The sequence below is a fragment of the Eumetopias jubatus genome, unplaced genomic scaffold (genome assembly GCF_037043125.1).
Source record: "Eumetopias jubatus isolate StellerSeaLion01/CBP00866 unplaced genomic scaffold, mEumJub1_p1.0 scaffold_12, whole genome shotgun sequence".
Taxonomy (NCBI): domain Eukaryota; kingdom Metazoa; phylum Chordata; class Mammalia; order Carnivora; family Otariidae; genus Eumetopias; species Eumetopias jubatus.
Window position 1 is genome coordinate 78,938,773 of NW_028274818.1, and position 18,163 is coordinate 78,956,935.

General features: G+C 43.7%; 1 protein-coding gene across 1 annotated transcript in view; it reads left to right on the top strand.

Annotated features, from left to right (window-relative positions):
- Nucleotides 1-18,163, top strand: part of SNX29 (sorting nexin 29) — a 507,012-nt gene that overhangs the window by 181,320 nt on the left and 307,529 nt on the right. The window contains exon 14 of the mRNA XM_028117489.2: nucleotides 13,068-13,150. Within this exon, the coding sequence (XP_027973290.2) occupies nucleotides 13,068-13,150 (83 nt within the window). The remainder of the gene's footprint in view (nucleotides 1-13,067; nucleotides 13,151-18,163) is intronic.

Below are 18,163 nucleotides of genomic sequence, written 5' to 3' on the forward strand. Positions count from 1 at the left end.
TCGTTCTGCCACTTCATTATTGGTGTATAGAAATGCAACAGATTTCTGTCCATTGATTTTTGTATCCTGCGACTTCAATTTGTTTATCGGTTCTAACTGTTTTTTAGTGGAGTCTTCGATTTCTTTTTGTTGTCTGATTGCTGTGGCTAGGACTTCCAGTACTATGTTGAATAAAAGTGGTGAGAGCAGACATCCCTGTCTTGTTCCTGACCTTAGAGGAAAAGCTCCATTTTTTTTCCCATTAAGGATGAAGTTAATTCCGGGTTTTTGATAAATGGCCATTATTATGTTGAGGTATACTCCCTCTAAACCTATTTTGTTGAGCGTTTTTATCCTGAAAGGATATTGTATTATGTTAAATGCTTTTTCTGCATCTGTTGAAATGATCCTATGGTTCTTATCCTTTTTCCTATAGATATGATGTATTCCATTGATTTGTGAAATTGAACCACCATTGCTTCTCAGGAATAAATCCCCCCTTGATTGTGGTCAGTGATTTTTTAAATGTATTGTTGAATTTGGTTTGCTAGTATTTTGTTGAATAGTTGCATCTGTGTTCACCAGGGATATTGGCCTGTGGGTGGTGTTTTGTTTTGTTTTGTTTTTTTGTGTGTGGTGTTTTTAGTGTCTTTATCTTGTTTTGGTATCACAGTAATGCTGGCCTCATAGAATGAATTTGTAAGTTTCCCTTCCTTTTCTATTTTTTGGAATACTTTAAAAGAGTAGGTATTCTTTAAATGTTTGGTAGAATTTGCCTGTGAAGCCATCTGGACATGGACTTTTGTTTGTTGGAAGCTTTTTTTTTTTTATTATTGACTCAATTTCTTTGTTGGTATTGGTCTGTTCACATTTTCTATTTCTTCTGGTTTCAGTTTTGGTAGTTCATATGTTTCTAGGAATTTATCCATTTCTTCCAGGTTGTCCAGTTTGTTGGCATATAGTTTTTCATAGTATTCTCTTATGATTGTTTGTATTTCTGTGATGTTGGTTGTTTCTTCTCTCTCACTGTAATTTTATTTGAGTCTTTTTTTTTGTTCTTGATAAGTCTTGCTAGAGGTTTATTTATTTATTTATTTATTTATTTTCAATGAATCAGCTCTTGGTTTCATTGATCTGTTCTATTGTTTGTTTAGTTTATCATTTATTTCTGCTCTAATTTTTATTATTTCCTTCCTTCTGCTGGTTTTATGTTCTTTTTCTAGTTCCTCTAGGTTATAAGTTTAAGTTGTTTGAGATTTTTCTTGTTTCTTGAGGTCAGCCTGTACTGCTGTATACTTCCTTTTTAGAATCACTTTGGCTGCATCTGAGAAATTTTGGACCATTTTAATTTTCATTTGTTTCTGTGTACTTTTTAAATTCTATTTCCTGGTTGATCTGTTCATTGTGTAATAGCATGTTATTTAACCTCATGTATTGGTGGTCTTTCCCAATTTTTTTCTTGTGGTTGACTGTGAGTTTCATAGTGTTGTGGTCAGAAAATAGGCATGGTGTTACCGACCTTCTTGAAGTTGTTGAGGTTTATTTTGTGAGATAATATGTGATCTATTCTGGAGAATGTTCCATGTGCACTTACAAAGAATGTGTATTTTGCTGTTTGAGGATGGAATGTTTAGAAGATGTCTATTAAATCCATCTGTTGCAGTGTGTCATTCAAAGCCACTGTTTCCTTGTTGATGTTCTTTTTAGATGATCTGTCCATTCCTGTGATCAGGGTGTTAAAGTCCCCTATTATTATTGTTATTATCAATTAGTTTCTTCATGTTTGTTATTAACTATTTGAAGTATTTAGGAGCTCCTATGTTGAGTGTATAAATAATTTTTTTTTTTATTAAAGATTTTATTTATTTGAGAGAGAGAAAGAATGAGACAGAGAGCATGAGAGGGAGGAGAGTCAGAGGGAGAAGCAGACTCCCTGCCGAGTGGGGAGCCCGATGCGGGACTCGATCCCGGGACTCCAGGATCATGACCTGAGTCGAAGGCAGTCGCTTAACCAACTGAGCCACCCAGGCGCCCGAGTGTATAAATAATTAAAATTGTTAGATCCTCTTGTTGGATTGTCCCCTTTATTATAATAGAGTGTCCTTCTTTGTGTGTTGTTATAGTCTTTGTTTTAAAGTCTATTTTCCCTGACATAAGTATTGCTACTATGGCTTTCTTTTGACATCCATTTGCATGATAGAAGTTTCTCCATTTTCTCCCTTTCCATCTGCAGGTATCTTTAGGTCTAAAATGACTTTCCATCTGCAGGTATCTTTAGGTCTAAAATGGTTCTCTTGTAGGTAGCATATAGCTGGGTCTTGTTTGTTTGTTTTTTAATCTGTTCTGTTTTAATTGGAGCGTTTAGTCCATTTACATTCAATGCAAGTATTGATAGATATGTATGTGTTTCCATTTTATTATTTGTTTTGTCGTTGTTTCTAAAGATTTTTTCTGATGCTTTCTTGTTGCTGTCTCTTCCAAGGTTTGCTTATTTTTCTTTAGTGATATATTTGGGTTTCTGTCTTTCTTATTCTTGGCATATTTATTAGTGGTTTTTGATGGTGGTTACCATTAGGTTTGTATATAATGTCTTGTGTGTATAGTAGTCTGTATTAAGTTGATGGTTATTTACCTTTGAACTCATTCTTTTCTCCTCTCCTCCCCACAGTTTAGCTATGTTGTTAAATTTTATGTCTATTTTTTGTGGGTTCCTTGCCTGATTTTTTTTTAACAGAAATACTCATTTTTCCTGCTTTTGTGTTTCTTACCTCTATACTGTCACTTTTCATCTCTCCTTTGTGCTCAAAGAGTCCCTTTTAATATTTCTTGTAGGGCTGGTTCAGTGGTCATAAACTCTTTTAGTTTTCATCTGGGAAGCTCTTCATCTCTCCTTCTATTCTAAATGATAGCCTTGCTGGACAGAGTATTCTTGGCTGCAGATTTTTCCCATTCAGCACCTTGAATACATCATGCCCCTGCCTTCTGGCCTGCCAAGTTTCTGTTAAGAAATTTGATGCTAGCCTTATGGGTTTTCCCTTGTAAGTTAATAACTTGTTGCCTCTAAATTTTTTTCTAGATCACTATATTTTGCAAATATAATCACAATATATCTTGGTATTTTGACTCTGTTGGGGGTTCTCTGTCCTTCCTGGATCTGGATATCTGTTTCCTTCCCCAGATGAGGGAAGTTTTCAGCTCTTGTTTCTTCAGATTTCCTGTCCCCATTTCTCTATCTTCTTCTGGGACTCAGATGATATAAACATTATTAGGTTTGATGGAGTCATTGAGTTCCCTAAGTCTATCCTTGTTTTGCATAATTCTTTTCTCTGTTTTGTTTGGCTTGAGTACTTTCCATTACTTTGTCTTCTAGGTCATTAATTCATTCCTCTGCCTGGGGTGTGTGGCTGGTGTGTGGCTGGGGACTCACAGGTGGGTCCAATGCAGGGGTAGTGCGTAGGGGCAGCTGTGCACCTGGTTGGCTTATTGGGGTGCCTGGGTAGCTTTAACAAAGTTTGCCATGAGCCCAGGGCAAGGCCAGCAGGCTTGAAGTGGGTGAGTCCTTGGAGAACTTGTGGGTGTGGTGCACCACTAGGGGGTTAGGTAGCAAGTGTCTATGCACCTTGCCTCCTGCAGGTGTCTCTGTTTGTATGCTGGCAGATGGGGGAGGAAAATGGCAGCTACTAGCTGCCTCATTTTCATAGCAGTCCCCCCACAGGCTCAGAAGTCCATATGAACAGATGCCTCCTCTTTGCCCCCTGTGTTGTATAAACTGCTGTGGTTAGGTTGCATTTCTGCCCAGGCTGCTGTCTCTTTAAGGGCAGCTTCCTGGCTATCACTTGACCTCCAGGCTCAGCCAAGGCTGAGTCAGCTGAACTCCAGAACAAACTGTGAGAATTCAGCCTTTATGGTTTGTAAAGCCAAAAGTTGCAGGGCATTAGTCTTCCCTGTGTGGGGTTTGTTTTTCTGCTCTCTCTGCTCATGCAGCTCCCTCCTTCCTCCAGGCTCACTTCCTCTGCCTTTCTCAGCTCTCAGATGCAGTTTGTTTTCTGTATTTAGTGGTGAAGTTTGTTCTGCCAGTCCTGGGGTCACTCTCCCGTTTACTGATTTGGATGTGGATGATATATAGGTCAAAACATGGGACAGGGTGAGCTCAGGGTCCTCGTACTCTGCCATCTTAGGATATCAGGCTATATTTAGTTACTTCATCATTGCCCCTCTATGTAACTGGTTTCCAGTGGCTTTGGCAGGATTGGTTCAGGAAGAGCAGGGCTGGGAGATACCTTCTTTCTGATTAAGCTCCTCCAGCTGATTCTCTTATGGGAAACCTCTATCCTCTGACCACCTTGGAAGAACCCTGGCCTGTTGCAGACTGTGGACTTTGGAGTTGCCTAGATACCAATCTTGTTTCCATTCCTGGGTGACCTCGGCTAATCTCCAGCCCTGCTGAATTTCCCTTTCCTCATTTGGTCAAGTTTGGACAGTAGTAATACTAATATTTTGAAAGGACTGAAACAAGAGAAAGAGGATTTCCTCAAGATCTTAGAGTCTAGATGGGGGTGATGAGCACAGGCCAGGGGTATTAACATATTTTACTTGTTGGGAGGGAAGCTTCTCTGGGGTATGGTGGGAGTGGAAGAGGGGGTGGTCACAAACCCCTGGTGGTGGAGGAAGGGCTTCAGAGAGAACATGCCTTTGAAGAGACTGCTGAAAAACTTGGGCATGTTAACCAGGACAGATGGGAGAGTTGTGGAGAGATGGTCAGATCAGCCTTGGGAAGCCGCAGGTGTCGGGAGAAGCCTGGTTGGTGTGCGTGACAGTGATGAGCTGATGGCCAGATCCCAGAGCTGGTTGGGGTTCTTTGTGGCTGGTGATCTGAGAGGTTTGCCCCTTCCCCTTGTATTAGCGGGTAGTGGTATTTCCTTGAGTTTGGAGAGTTCTTTATATATTTAGATACAAGTCTTCTGTTGTCTGTCTGATTTATAAATATTTTCTCCCAGTCTGCAGTTTGTCTTTTCATGCTCTTCACAGTGTCTTTTGCAGAGCAGATCTGATTTAACATTTTTTTTTTCTATTACAGATCGTGCTTTTGGTGTTAAATCTAAGAGCTGTGTGCCTAACCCAGCTTAGGCATGCAGATTTTCTGAAATGTTTTGCATTTATCTGTCCTACAGTTTGGGTTAATATTTGTGTAAGGTGTGAGGTATTGAAGTTGACTTTTCTGCTTATGGATGTGCACCTGTTCTGAAACCAAGTATTGAAGAGACCATCCTTTCTCCTGACTTGTCTTTGTACTATAGTCAGAAATTACCTGGCCAGGGGCGCCTGGCTGGCTCAGTCGGTGCAGCATGCGACTCTTGGTCTCGCGGTTATAAGTTTGAGTCCCATGTTGGGTGTACAGATTACTTAAAATCTTTAAAAAAAAAAAAAAAAGGTTAGCCAGATTTGTGAGTTTATTTCTGGACTCTTGGTTCTGTTCTGTTGGTCTGTGTCATTTTACAATACTCCATTCCTTGACTGCTGTACCTTTATAGAAAGTCTTAAAATTGGGTAGTATGAGTCCCCCAAAATTGTGCTTCTATTTCAAAATGATTTTGGTTATTGTAGTTTCTTTGCCTTTCCATACAAATTTTAGAATCAGCTAATGCATATATATGGAAAAAAGCCTGGGATTTTGATTGGGCTTGCATGAAATCTATGGATCAGTTTAATTGACATCCTATTTTGAGTCTGCCAATCCATGAACCTGATAGTTCGTGCATATGTAGTTACATTTTGATTTCTTTCATCAGTGTTTTATAGTTTTCAGTATCCATATCCTGCACATTTTTTATTGGATTTACACCTATGTATTTCACTTTCTGGAGCTATGATGAATAACTCTTATGATTTTGCTTTTTAATTGTTTATTGCTAATGTGTGGAAATACAGTTTTTGCATCTGACCTTTAAAAACTCATTCTTAGAGATTTTTGTAGATTCTTGGGATTTTGTGTGTAGAAAATCCTGTCACCTGCTAGTAGGGGCCAATTTAGTTCTTCCTTTCCTATCTGGATGCCCTCTTTTTGGCCTTAGTGCACTGGATAGAACCTCTACTTCTGTGCTCAGTGGGAGTGTTGAGAGCAACTTCCTTGACTTGTTCTCCAACTTCTGGGAAACCATTCAGTCTTTCACCACTAAGTGTGATGCTAGATGGAGGTTTTCTTCCCTGCCCACCCCCTCCCGCCCCCCCCCGTGTTAGATCTAATCTTACTTTTTTTTTTTTAATTTTTAAAAAAGATTTATTTGTTGGAGAGAGTGTGAGCACATAAGCAAGGGGAGGGGCAGAGGGAGAGGGAGAAGAAGGTTCCCCACTGAGCAGGGAGCCCCATACGGGGCTCCATCCCAGGACCCTGGGATCATGACCTGAGCTGAAAGGAAGACACTTAACCAGCTGAGCCACCCAGGCGTCCTGATCTAACCTTACTCTTATATTCCTCCACACTCCCCCCCCCACCCCGCCCCAGTTCACTGGTAAAGTGTATTGATGGAAAACTTGAAAATGTCTCCTAATTCCGTCATTCAGAAATGAACACTGCTAATGTTGTTTATATATTCCTACTGTAAATTGACAGCAAACTGTACATAAGGGGCTATGGTAGGTCAGCTGCCTTTGTACTCTGCTGCTTTCACATAATGGTACGTTACAAATGTTCCTCCATGTGAAACATGCATACCCCTCACAGCTGTGACAGCTCCAGAATATCTTGTTGTAGGTGGACGCACCATAATTTATCCACTCCTCTACCTGACATTTAGTTTGTATCCAGTTCCTTTCTGATATATTCACTGCATCCTCATGTATGTGTTATGAGGCTTCTCCTCATTTATAGACTTTGGCTTCCTGGAAGTGGAGTTGGTGGGTCAGAAGGTGTCCTGTTCTTGAGGCTGTTGATTCTTATTTCCTAAAGTTCACCTCTGACCAGCCACTTCCACTCATGAGATGTGTGGTGTGATGGGTGGCAGAGGTTTGCACTGTGCGAGTCTTGGAGAGTCATTCCCCTCTGAGCAAAGCTAGTCAGTCGGGAGAGACCTGTTCACATTTGCTCAGGAGTCAAACCAGCCAAGGGAATCTGCAGACCCATGCTTATCAGCCCTCATTGTTTAGTGGGATCTTGCAGGGCTTTGAGTTGTCGACTGCGTACATGTGCTTAATTAATTCCCTAAAGGTGTATGGAACAACGTGAGACCTTGGAATTAAGGACTGTGGGTTTGAATCTCAGGTTTGACTCCCTGGGCCGCTGCTTTTCCATCTGCAAAACAGGTACAGTAAAACCAGCCTCCTGAGGTACTGGTGACCACATGTGTGACAGAGTCAAAGAACAAGGACTTGGGGATGTTTACTTGTGAATTGTGACCCTGCCTTGAACCCTGTGATTTTGGTGGGCAGGGGGGCACTGCTTAACCTCTAGCAGACTCCATTTCTTCATCTGTAAAATGAAAGGAAATAAAATTTGGGGATAAGACCAACCCTTCCTGCGGGGTTGCAGTGCAGACGGCACAGAGCCTGTGTGCACCATCTCTGACATGGAGTCCCCCATGCAGAGGCAGACCCTGATGCGTCGTAGAGAGAAGAGGGGCTCGCCTAGTAAATGTGTAGGCACCTTTGGAGTGAGGCACAGCTTTTACCTCTAGGAAGTCTTGGCCCTGAGCTGCTTTTCCCTTCTTAGCTACCATGGAGGAATTTCAAGGAAAACCTAGAGTTCCCAAGTGCCCACCTCTGCCACAGTGCACATGGGCCACATTTTTCTAACAAAAACTTGGTTCTTTGCCACTAAAATTTGTCTCCCAGTCTTAGGGGGTTGTGTCCATTCTGAAAAAGCAGCATTTCACCAACTTGTAGGATAGCCAGTGTGTATGAATACATCGAAGGCCCTGGGAAGCTCTGGGGCAGTGGGGGGCGGGGGAGAGAACAGAGGTGTTCAGCGCATCTCTCCCTGACTGTGTCTACCTGTAGTCCCCATCGCCCTCTTTCCACGGCCTTTTGTCACCCCCTCGAATACAGCTTGGGAAGTGCACTTTGAAATACCTTGCCTGTATACCTTTATTTTAAAGCAAAGATTCTCTGTCCCAGATTTTGGTCACTGCACCAGCCTCATGGTTTGGGCCACACCTGTGTCCCACCTGCATTATTCTCTCTTCAGTGTTCTTTCAGTCCATTTTTGAAAGCCTTTGAACTTCTTTTCAAAAGATTCTTTATATCACAGCAATTCTAAAAAATCTAGAAGAATATCTCAGTGTCTAAAAAAAATAAAAAGATTGGTAAACCTCTAAAATGATCTTGGGAGTGTACCGCATTTGGAAGATTCTGTTTAAGTTCATTCGCTGTGTGTGTTTCCCCTCTTTGATGGAACTGTGAGGAAGTTAGCTCCCGCTGCCCTTGAGAGTAGAGAGCACTGGATAAGTACTCAAGGGCAAGTGGGGGAGGGGGATTTCTGCAAATTGATCTCGGTGAGATTGGTTTCCTGCTGCAGTCGCTTGGGCTATGACAGACCCGGTCTGCCTGACAGAACCCCTCCCCACTCCTCCTTGTTCTGTGGTTTTCTCATCGTTGCCCTTGTGATGGCTGAAGGTACCCCTAGTTACTTGGAGGCAGATGGGTGAGTTACAGCTGAAAGGCCAGATTCTTGGAGAGCTGCTAGCCTTGGCAGGTGGATCACTGACTGGTCCCAAATGGGGTGAGAAGCCCCCAGCTGCACCTGGAGCAGTGGTGACTACACTCTGGTGGACGGGGAGAAAGCAGTCGGACCCTCAGGACTTGCTGGTGGCCCATGTTACTAGAAAGTCTGAGTGTAGGCGGTTCTTAGCAACAGTAGTGTCCCTGCCCCTAAAATTTCTAGATGGTTTTTTAGATGATCGGTCAGGGTTTGTTATTAAATCAACTCTGTTGGTTACAAAAACAACTAGATGAGGTAGGGTGATCTTCAGCTGAGCTGTGTCCTCCTAGAATGAAAGAAGGGGAAAATCCTATGAAATGGAGAAGAGGGAGTTCCCCTAAGGTCTTAACGGACAGGGTGACAAACACCTGTGCGTCCTTGATCAGCGCTGTCCTCCTCACAGGCTCACCACGCAGGAGTTGCCAGTGTAGATGGGGTGGAGGTGCCTCCCCCGTACAGGTGACGGGGTGGCCTGCTCCATAGCAGCTTCAACTTTCCTCCTTAGCATTTTCTTAGTAAGTTCTTTAAGGCTTAAAAAAAATACTTACGAGACTAGATAGTGAAAGTGTTTTTTGCCTGCAAGCATAACTTCGCTGTAGAAGATGAGGGAACAGGGCTGAGCAACCAAAAGAGAAAGAGGCCAAAAATAAAAGCCCTATGACCTCATTGCTCAGAGGAGTCTATTGGGATACCGCCCATGTGCACTGTCATCAGGGCTGTGTGGCGCACATACTCCCTCATGTGCGTGCACACATACACGCTGGGGGGTGTGTAGCAAAGAGGTGAAGCCCCCTGGCTCTGAAGACACACTGCCTGTAAGCTGATGTGCCCAGAGCCCTGCTCAGGCTTTGGTCTTCCCTGCTCACTTGGCCCTTTACCTGTTGAGGCTGACGAGCACCTGGCGGTGGGACCTGTGGTGGCTTGAAGGCCCTTGTCGGGAGATGGGGGGGAATGAGTGAGCCTGTACCACCCTTCCCGTATTTTTCATGTGCTTGGAGGGCCTCAAGCCTTTTTATAGTCAAGATTCATTTAGTTAACTAATGCATTCTATTATCTCATGAGGTGTCAAATAAAAAGGCATTTTTAATTTGCTAATCATAATAGACCTGTGTAATAAGAATGATGGACTCTCTATGGCTCTTCTAGCTACCAATTAACGTCCTGTCAGCTGGTTGCAAATTAGTTGTCCAGAGCCTGGGAATTATTTTCTTGGCCTGCTGATGTGCTTTTTTTTTTTTTTTTTAAGTTTATTTTTGTTAGCAATCTCTACACCCAGTGTGGGGCTTGAACTCATGACCCCAAGATCAAGAGTTGCATGCTCTTCTGAATGAGCCAGCCAGGTGCCCCGGTAATATGTTAAGTTTTAAAAAACAACAACAACAACAACAACAACAAACACAGCGTTTTGGTGGGGCAGGAGCTCCCTGGTTTTCAAAGCCTCCTGCCCTCTACTCCCTCTTAGTCCTGGTTGGTACTGTTTCTTGGCCTAGCCTGTGTGACTGTAGTGGCCATCTAAGTCTGTATTCCATCTTAAGAGAGACACGGCGGGAGAGGATGCTTAGGAGCCTCAGTGAAAGCAGTGGGTTGGACGGAACCACACACACATTGACACACACGCACGTGAGCGCATACACACATGCACACAGGTTGCCCCATATCAGACTCCTGGTTTTGCTCTTGCTCCATTGGGGAGGCGGGGCCAAGGGCATAGAATCTCTTGGTATGATCTTTGCAACTTCATGTGAATCTATAATTACTTAAAAAAAAAATTGAACCAAAAGGGCCTCGTCAGGTGTTTTGAGTTTCATTCATAAGCAGCCAGTAACCTGGAAGTGTTAACTGCCCACAAAAGGCAAACAAGTTCATAGGTAAGAAACTGGGATGAATTTATGGCTCCCAGAGGTGCTCATCCAGTGGTTTGATGTACTCTGCACTTTCCCTTCATCTCGTTTGAGATCAGTTTATATTAAAAACCTTGGTTTTAATCTATCACATCTAATTTTGCATATTCTGCCATGTGGAAGATGCTCTGCCATGAACCCTAGTTAAATGAGGCCATGAAGAAATGCAGATAAATTGCTTTCCCTAGTTTTCAGGTCCTCTGTGACTTGAATTCACACGTGGAGAGGAGGTGTAGGTTGGGATGAGTGACAAGACTCTGCCGAGGGAATCCAAGAAAACAAGCTATATGATCCACGTGTATCAGGGAACATTTCCCTTCCCCAAACCTTTCCAGGGCTTGTTAGTTGCTTAGCTTCAGATGTTTGCTATTCACATCACAGATGGTGGAAGTTGCAGACACCTTTACAAACATCCGTGAGAAGCTGTCTAGGAGGAGGGAGGGGGGTGATTAAGGGACTCCTCTGTGGTTCACTCTCTAGAGCTTCTGAGATGAACGCAGCCTTCTCAGGTGACACCTAAGTATATGCTAGACTCTGCAGTTGGTGATGTTCTTTCTGCCAAAAGTACAGAAAAAATAGCAAACACAGGGCTGAAGTGTAGTCACATGCATGGAAAACAATACTGACGATGGGCAGTTGAAGTTTATACCCTGAGTAAATGTGTGGCGCACATCCATACCAAGGAGTGGCATTCGCATCCATAAATAGAGGGAGTTAGAAACTGCCTGTGTGGTGAATTGTTAAAGAAGATGACCTGGTTGCGGAAAAATTTATAATACCCGGTTTCGCAAAGTAACCTATATTTGAGTGTATTGGGTTTGTAGTGACTATATGAGTGTGGAGGAAGTCTTGACATGTATATCTGGATTTTCACCACTGGTTACCATGAGGAAGGGGGGTGAGTGGAACAGTGAACAAAGGGAAAAAGACTTCAAACAAAAAAATGAAAGGAGTGCGAGAAATGTTTCACCCAGGGAAAACAGATTAACTTTGTGTGTGTGCGTGTGCGCGCGCGCATGCCTAGAGAGAGAGATGATAGCATAACTATAGAAATGTAACTGGGATTGATTTTAAGGTGTTGGGCTTTCAGCTGACTTTTACATTCCTGCTTAAATGTCCTCTGATTGAGTATTTTGCGATGAGCATTTAAATTTTTATAAAAGAAACCCAGTCTTAAAGCTGTATTCATATTGAGGAAATGTTCTCTCATGTTTATTTATTTTTTTAAAGATTTTATTTATTTGAGAGAGAGAGAATGAGAGAGAGAGAAAGCACATGAGAGGGGGGAGGGTCAGAGGGAGAAGCAGACTCCCTGCCAAGCAGGGCGGCCGATGCAGGACTCGATCCAGGGACTCCAGGATCATGACCTGAGCCAAAGGCAGTCGCTTAACCAACTGAGCCACCCAGGCGCCCTCTCTCATATTTGAAGGCACTCTGGCTCAAGACCTTTGGGTGAGAGGAGGAGTAGAGTCAGAAAATGTGGAAGAGGCAACTCTCCCTGGGGCGCTGATGACAAACCAAGTTCAAGTCCCAAAGGAGATGGAGAAAAGCTCTTCTGGGCCTTGGCGACAGAGACACCTGTGTTTGTGTCTTGGCAATGTCCATTTCTTATGACCTTGACCTTGGCCGTGTGACCCTAGTCACAGGCCTTATCTGTGTCCCAGTTCTTCTTTATAAATTGAGGAGAATACTATTGGGTCATTGTGCCTAATACATGACAGGCATTTAAACATTTTCCCAATGAATGAAGAATGAACGAATGCATGCTTGATTCAGCAAAGTCACTTAGGTAAAGTCTGAGCTGTGTGACACTCAAGAACTGGTAGTTTTCTCCTTCTCATTCTTGTGTTCTTTTCCTCAGCCAGTGTACCTGGGGTTTGACCTTGGTAGAGTAGGGTTTTGATGGAGCCTGAGTTCTGTGTTCTATGGTGTAGAGTCTTGTGTGGAGGTGGGTGTGGACCAAGCTGCTGGTCTTTATGATTCCCTTTCCTCTTCTGTAAAATAGGTGTTGTAATGACACATCAGAAAGGTTAAAGGAGATGATAAAGACTTCACATGATGCCTGGTAAATACTAAATGTTCATTGCATGTAGCTGCTAATAAAAAAAGACTATTCCCCAGGTTGAATAGTGGTACTTAGTATATGCTTCCGTAAATGGAGAGAATATTACTGGAGTGCCTGACACCGAATAGGCACCTAACAGCTTGACAGATTCAGATAATCCGAGCACAACCATGTCCGCATCCTGACTTGGTAGGAACTGGATCCAGTTAGCATTTGCTTTCATTATGAATGAACGCTTGTTGCAGGCATTCTGCAAATGTGCCCTTGCTAGTGTAGTCTTCCCCAGCTAGGATTTCTAAAACAAAGAATGTATTACTATTTATAAGACGAGCCCCATGTGTTTTCTTTACACAGATTGACTCCCCCCCCGACTTAAGTCTAAATTGCCAGTTTTTAAAAATGTATTTTTTTAACATTCTTGTACCTGCAGAGAAAACGAGGTGCTCAAAGTCCAACTGAAGAAATACGTAGGAGCTGTCCAGATGCTGAAAAGAGAAGGTCAAACCGCTGAAGGTGAGGGGGAGACTGAGCTTGGGTGGGAAGGGGGCCAAGCTTTTTCACCTTCCTAGTCCCTGTGCCTGGTACACAGGAGCCACTCAGCATGGGATGAGTGCATATGCAGATGAATTAGAGAAATAGTGCTGGTCAGAAACTCTGGAAAACAAATTAGATGGAACATCCGGCTGTGTATTCTTGGTACATGCATAACTCATGTCCTAAGACTTAGTTGCTGGATTACTAGCAACGGTTGTATTAATTTGTGTGCCTAGGGAGTTTTATGTCTGAGGTCTTGAGATACTTGCCTGGTAGAGAACATTGCAGCATGATTAAGTCCCATCAGGCCCGTGGTGAAAGCAATAGAACCCCAAAGTGGTGGAGAACCCGAGCTGTGGAATTAGGCTGACCTGGTTCCAACCCCAGTTCTGGGTAAGTTCCTTCATCTCTCTATACCTTAGTTTCTCCATCTGTAAAATGGGGTTAGTTGACAGTCCCTACCTCATGAAGTAATCCATGTAGACATCTTAGCATAATACCTGCTATAGGGTACGTACTGAGTAAATTTTAGCTGTTGATATTATTAGTCAGAAATACAAGTAGAGAGAAAAATGATTACTTGACCAAGATTGCACTAAAGGAGGTGATAGCATACGCTTCGCCTCTCTGCATTTTGGCTACAGTTTAACTGTCATGAATCAACTAAAACTTGTCTCAGTTTGGCTGGAATAAAGTATATTTCACTTTGGCTGAAATGTCTTGCAGCCTTCAGCCAAATTACCATTAAGAGATTTCCTTAAACACAAATGAGCTCTTGGGATGTAGACATTGTAACAAAGGGGTGGACCCTCCAGGCTCATAGGTCTTGGGAGTCTGCCAAACCTGCATTTGAATCTAGGCTCACCCAGTATAATTTGAGGTGTTGGAGTTATTTTGCCATCTGTAAGTGGAAACATCCCACCATTGTCAATGGAGGTAGTTGTGAGGATTTACTGAAACAATGAATGTGAAGTTTCCAGTATGGCACCTGGCCTGTAATTGGTGTTCAGTAAATGGTAGTTATGTTTCTTTGTAATAGAGGGAGACAGGATTGGAGTCAGGATGTGATTTGCATACTAATAACAGAAAGGCTTGAAAAGCTTTTGTTGAAAGCTTTTGTGTTGATTATGGTCTCTGGTTGGCTTCAACATCTTGGTTATTATTATTAATTTTTTATCACATGCCTTGCTTGGTTCATAATTGGTCTATAACTGTTACCAGTCTAGGGGTTATCATTGCAGAATTAATCATGTCTTCCTCTGTGGGCTCATCACTTTTTCAAACAGACACTGCTTTTATGGCCCTGAATCCATTTTACCATGTGTTCTGGGGGTGTCAGTCTTTTGACTTTGACTCTGCATCTTTTGTTTCCCCAGCACCTAGCTTTTGTAGTTGCTCATTCCATCCATTATGTGTTTTGAATGAGTAGTGTTTGTCTACCCTTTACCCTTTCCGGGGAGCTTCAAATCTGTTTCCTTTGAACTTTGTCACCCTGTGAAGAGTAGGATTTTTCCTCTATTTCAATTTTTTGATTTTTCTTTATTTTTTAGAAAGTTCATTATTGGAGGCTTAGGAGAGCTTAAGGGGCTCATATGTGTATCTAGGGTGGAAGTGAACCCAGGTCATTTTCCTCTGAATCCCTGGTTCTTTGCCTTACAAAGTTCTTAAACTGAAGTCCACAGAGGGCATTACCTGGGGAACTTATTAAATATGTCTGTTCTCAGGGAGGAAGAGCGCTGCTCTTGTCGGCAGTGGTTTCAGTGGATCTAGGATGGGCCCCACGGTTGCACGTCCAGATATGTGACTCTAATGCACGTGATACATGGATGGCACCCCACCGCCTTTTGAGAAATCCGTACTCTGCTTGCTCAGAACTAGGGTTCAGGGCAGTAAGAATATTAAACCTAGGAGAAAAGAAGCACTGTTTGGCTTTTGTTTGATTGAAAAACGTCAGCGCTATAAAATACATTTCAGAGTATGAGCATTATTAGAGTCCTTCCACCGGCATGTGGGTATGTGGAACCCACAATGTACAGAATAGCTTTCTGTGGCAGCTGTAGTTGCCCATCCTGAGGCACAGCCTGGATGTTCTGAGCTGAAGTTGGGGATGTGCCTTCGGGATGCTGAGACCGCCCTGGAATGGATCGGAGCAGAGACCGTGTGGAGGGTCTTGTACTCCTTGTGACAGCAGTCCTTCCTGCGAAATTCAAGACTATCTACCTTCTCAGTGGGTCATCTGTCACTGCAAGGTTTATCTGAAAGTCCTCGGGTGTGGGTGTGAACTGGTGGGTGCTTGGATGTGACTTAGGCCCTGTAGTTCATGCCTTTCACTCAGAAACACTAGTGCGCACCTGCTCTGTGCCAGGCACCGTGAAGCAACCTCATGAAAAGGTACTCTTTTAAAGAGCTTTAACCTAATTTTCAAGTGACGTCCTCTATTAGTCAAGCAAATTGGGGCTCACTCCTCAACCCCAGCTAGTTGCTGACTCATGTTGAACTACTGAGTGTGTGTCCTTGTCAGGCTGTGGTAACTTGGGGTGTCTTGGCCAGGCTGGGATGGCCAGGGTTGTCTGGGGAGTTGGAGGAGTAGGGGGAGGGAGAGAGGCTTTTCCCATTCATTATTTCCTTGGCTCCTGGTGTTACAGGGGTGGACATAGAGATGTATACCAGCTTCCTAAATTCTAGGTGCGAGTTCAGAATGCATTTTGCACAATATAAACCTTTTAGTTTGAGGTTATAAAGATTCTTTTTAACGTTTCGCAACAACTTCTTTATGAAGGTGTGAGCTCTCATCAGTAAGGAAAAGAGTGAAAAAATAATTTGAAGCCCCAAATACCTTCAGGGTTGAATTTATTGCTGTGGCTTATGTTGGGACCCCCACCTTCATTGTTGTGGAAAAATGCCTTCAGGATTAAAAAAAAAATTAATAATGGACCATTAGAATAGATTGTTACAACATTTAATTTTGTAGATCTCAGATTCCCATTGTCATCCTTTTTTTTTTTTTTAAAGAATAGTATTTTCCCTCTAAGAAAATTGAGTTTTTTTTTTTTTAAGATTATTTATTCATTTGAGAGAGAGTGTGTGCACAAGCAGGGGGAGTGGCAGAGGGAGAGGGAGAAGCAGACTCCCCATGGAGCAGGGAGCCCGATGGGGGTTGGATCCCGGTACCTGGGGTCATGACCCAAGCTGAAGGCAGATGCTTAACTGACTGACCTACCCAGGTGCCCCGAAAGTTAAGGTTTAATCAGCAAAATACTGAACAGCATTTTGGCTGCCCTCATTAACTAACTGAAGGAATTTTTTGTTCCTAATGTGGTCCAGAAGTGTGAGGTTGGGTTATTCACCACTCAAGTGCTAGTTGGCCTTGCTGAGATCTGATTTCCCAGAAGCTTATGCCTTCCATTGAATATTTGGATCTCTCATCCTGGCATGTACTGTCTGCTCCCCATCTAGCTTTTGAGCTGTGGCATGAGGGCTGCCATGTCCACAGTGAACTGGCTTGACCATTAAGCTTGCAATGTGGCTCTTACTTGGTGTTTAATTGGTTCTGTTAAGGAATTCAGACATTTCTCCTCTCCAGCACAGGGCACTTTCCCTTACTGAGGGAGAGCAGGAGATGGCTCTCCAGACTTCATGTTTCCATCTATGGCTTCTCTGAAGTTTGAAACCTAATACATCAAGTTGGCTTCTTGCCTGGAGAAGGCCTTCTGGCAGCTCCCTGAGGGGTCTGAGGAGCAGGCAAACCCACTCAGATACTTGCTAGGGTGTGTGAACAGGACTGGCTCATTCTCTCAAGAGTGAACTCAAATTGGCCAAGCACGCAGAGAATGCTGTGTAATCAGAAGAGCAGTTCATTCAGTGGTTAGTGAGAAAGCAGATGGCGAGTAAACCAGGAGCCCAAAACTGACGCTCAGGCCCATCATTCCTTTGGGTTTACCAATTTGGGGAGCTGGAGTCTCCCCTGATGGTGGCTTGTTGAGTCCGAGAAGGGGCAAGTAGTTTGGTGCTTCATCTGTTGAGCATCCTGATGGCTCCCACACTGGGGGAGGGAAAGGTCTTGGCGCTGCAAGCCCATGGAGATGATGTTCCCTGGCTCTTTACATGGTCCTTTTCCTTTTCTTCCGGCTTGTGGTTTAACAGGGTTCCGTGCTAGTTCTTTCAGATGGTAGTTGAGAATTCCCTCTCTCACCAGAGAATGTGCGTGTGGGGTTTTTCTGTGAGATTTAGATATTTTGTACTTGCCTCATAAGCAGTAGTCAGCAGATAACTTGGTTTCAATTTAGAGATGATCCTTAATCTTTGCTTGTCTCCTTTCTGCTCCAGTTCCCTGTAAGACATAGACACAGGACTCTCCAGGAAACTCCAGCTTGACCTGTAGCCACAGTCCCCCTTCCCTAACAGACTCTGACCCAGGTGTAGACCCAGGGACGCCCCTTGTGAGGGATTGTTGGGTCTGTAGAATTCTCACCCAGTGTGGACTGAGAGAGAAGAAAGTCCGTGGGGGTAGGTAGTTGACTTTTTAATCAACTCCACCCAATTGAGAATCTCACCAACCAGCTCTGAGCGTATTTGGCTGGTGGAAGTCTCCACGGGGAAACGCAGCCTCTGGATGGAGGCGCTGTGCTGAGAGCCGTGAGGACTGCAGCTGGGGAGAGGCCTCTTGAGGGGGAAATCCTGTCAGGGCTGCGTCGGGGGCGTGGTGTGGCGAGTGGCACCTCCTCCATTGCATCGACCATCTGGAGAAAGAAGGAAGGCTTGTTCTGTCAGGGTCCGTGCGTCTTTGTCCAAGGTGCCATTTCCTCCTGAGCAAGTGGCCCTGTGTGTGGCCCATGAACGACGCTCACAGCCACAACACTGGGGAAACCAGCACTCCACATGGTCCTAGCAGCTCACGATGGATGTGGGTGGGTGAATGACTTCTGTGGAAGGACACCATGGACTCCCCTGCACAACTGACAGGGGCCATGTGACCTTTCTGTGACTCCGTTT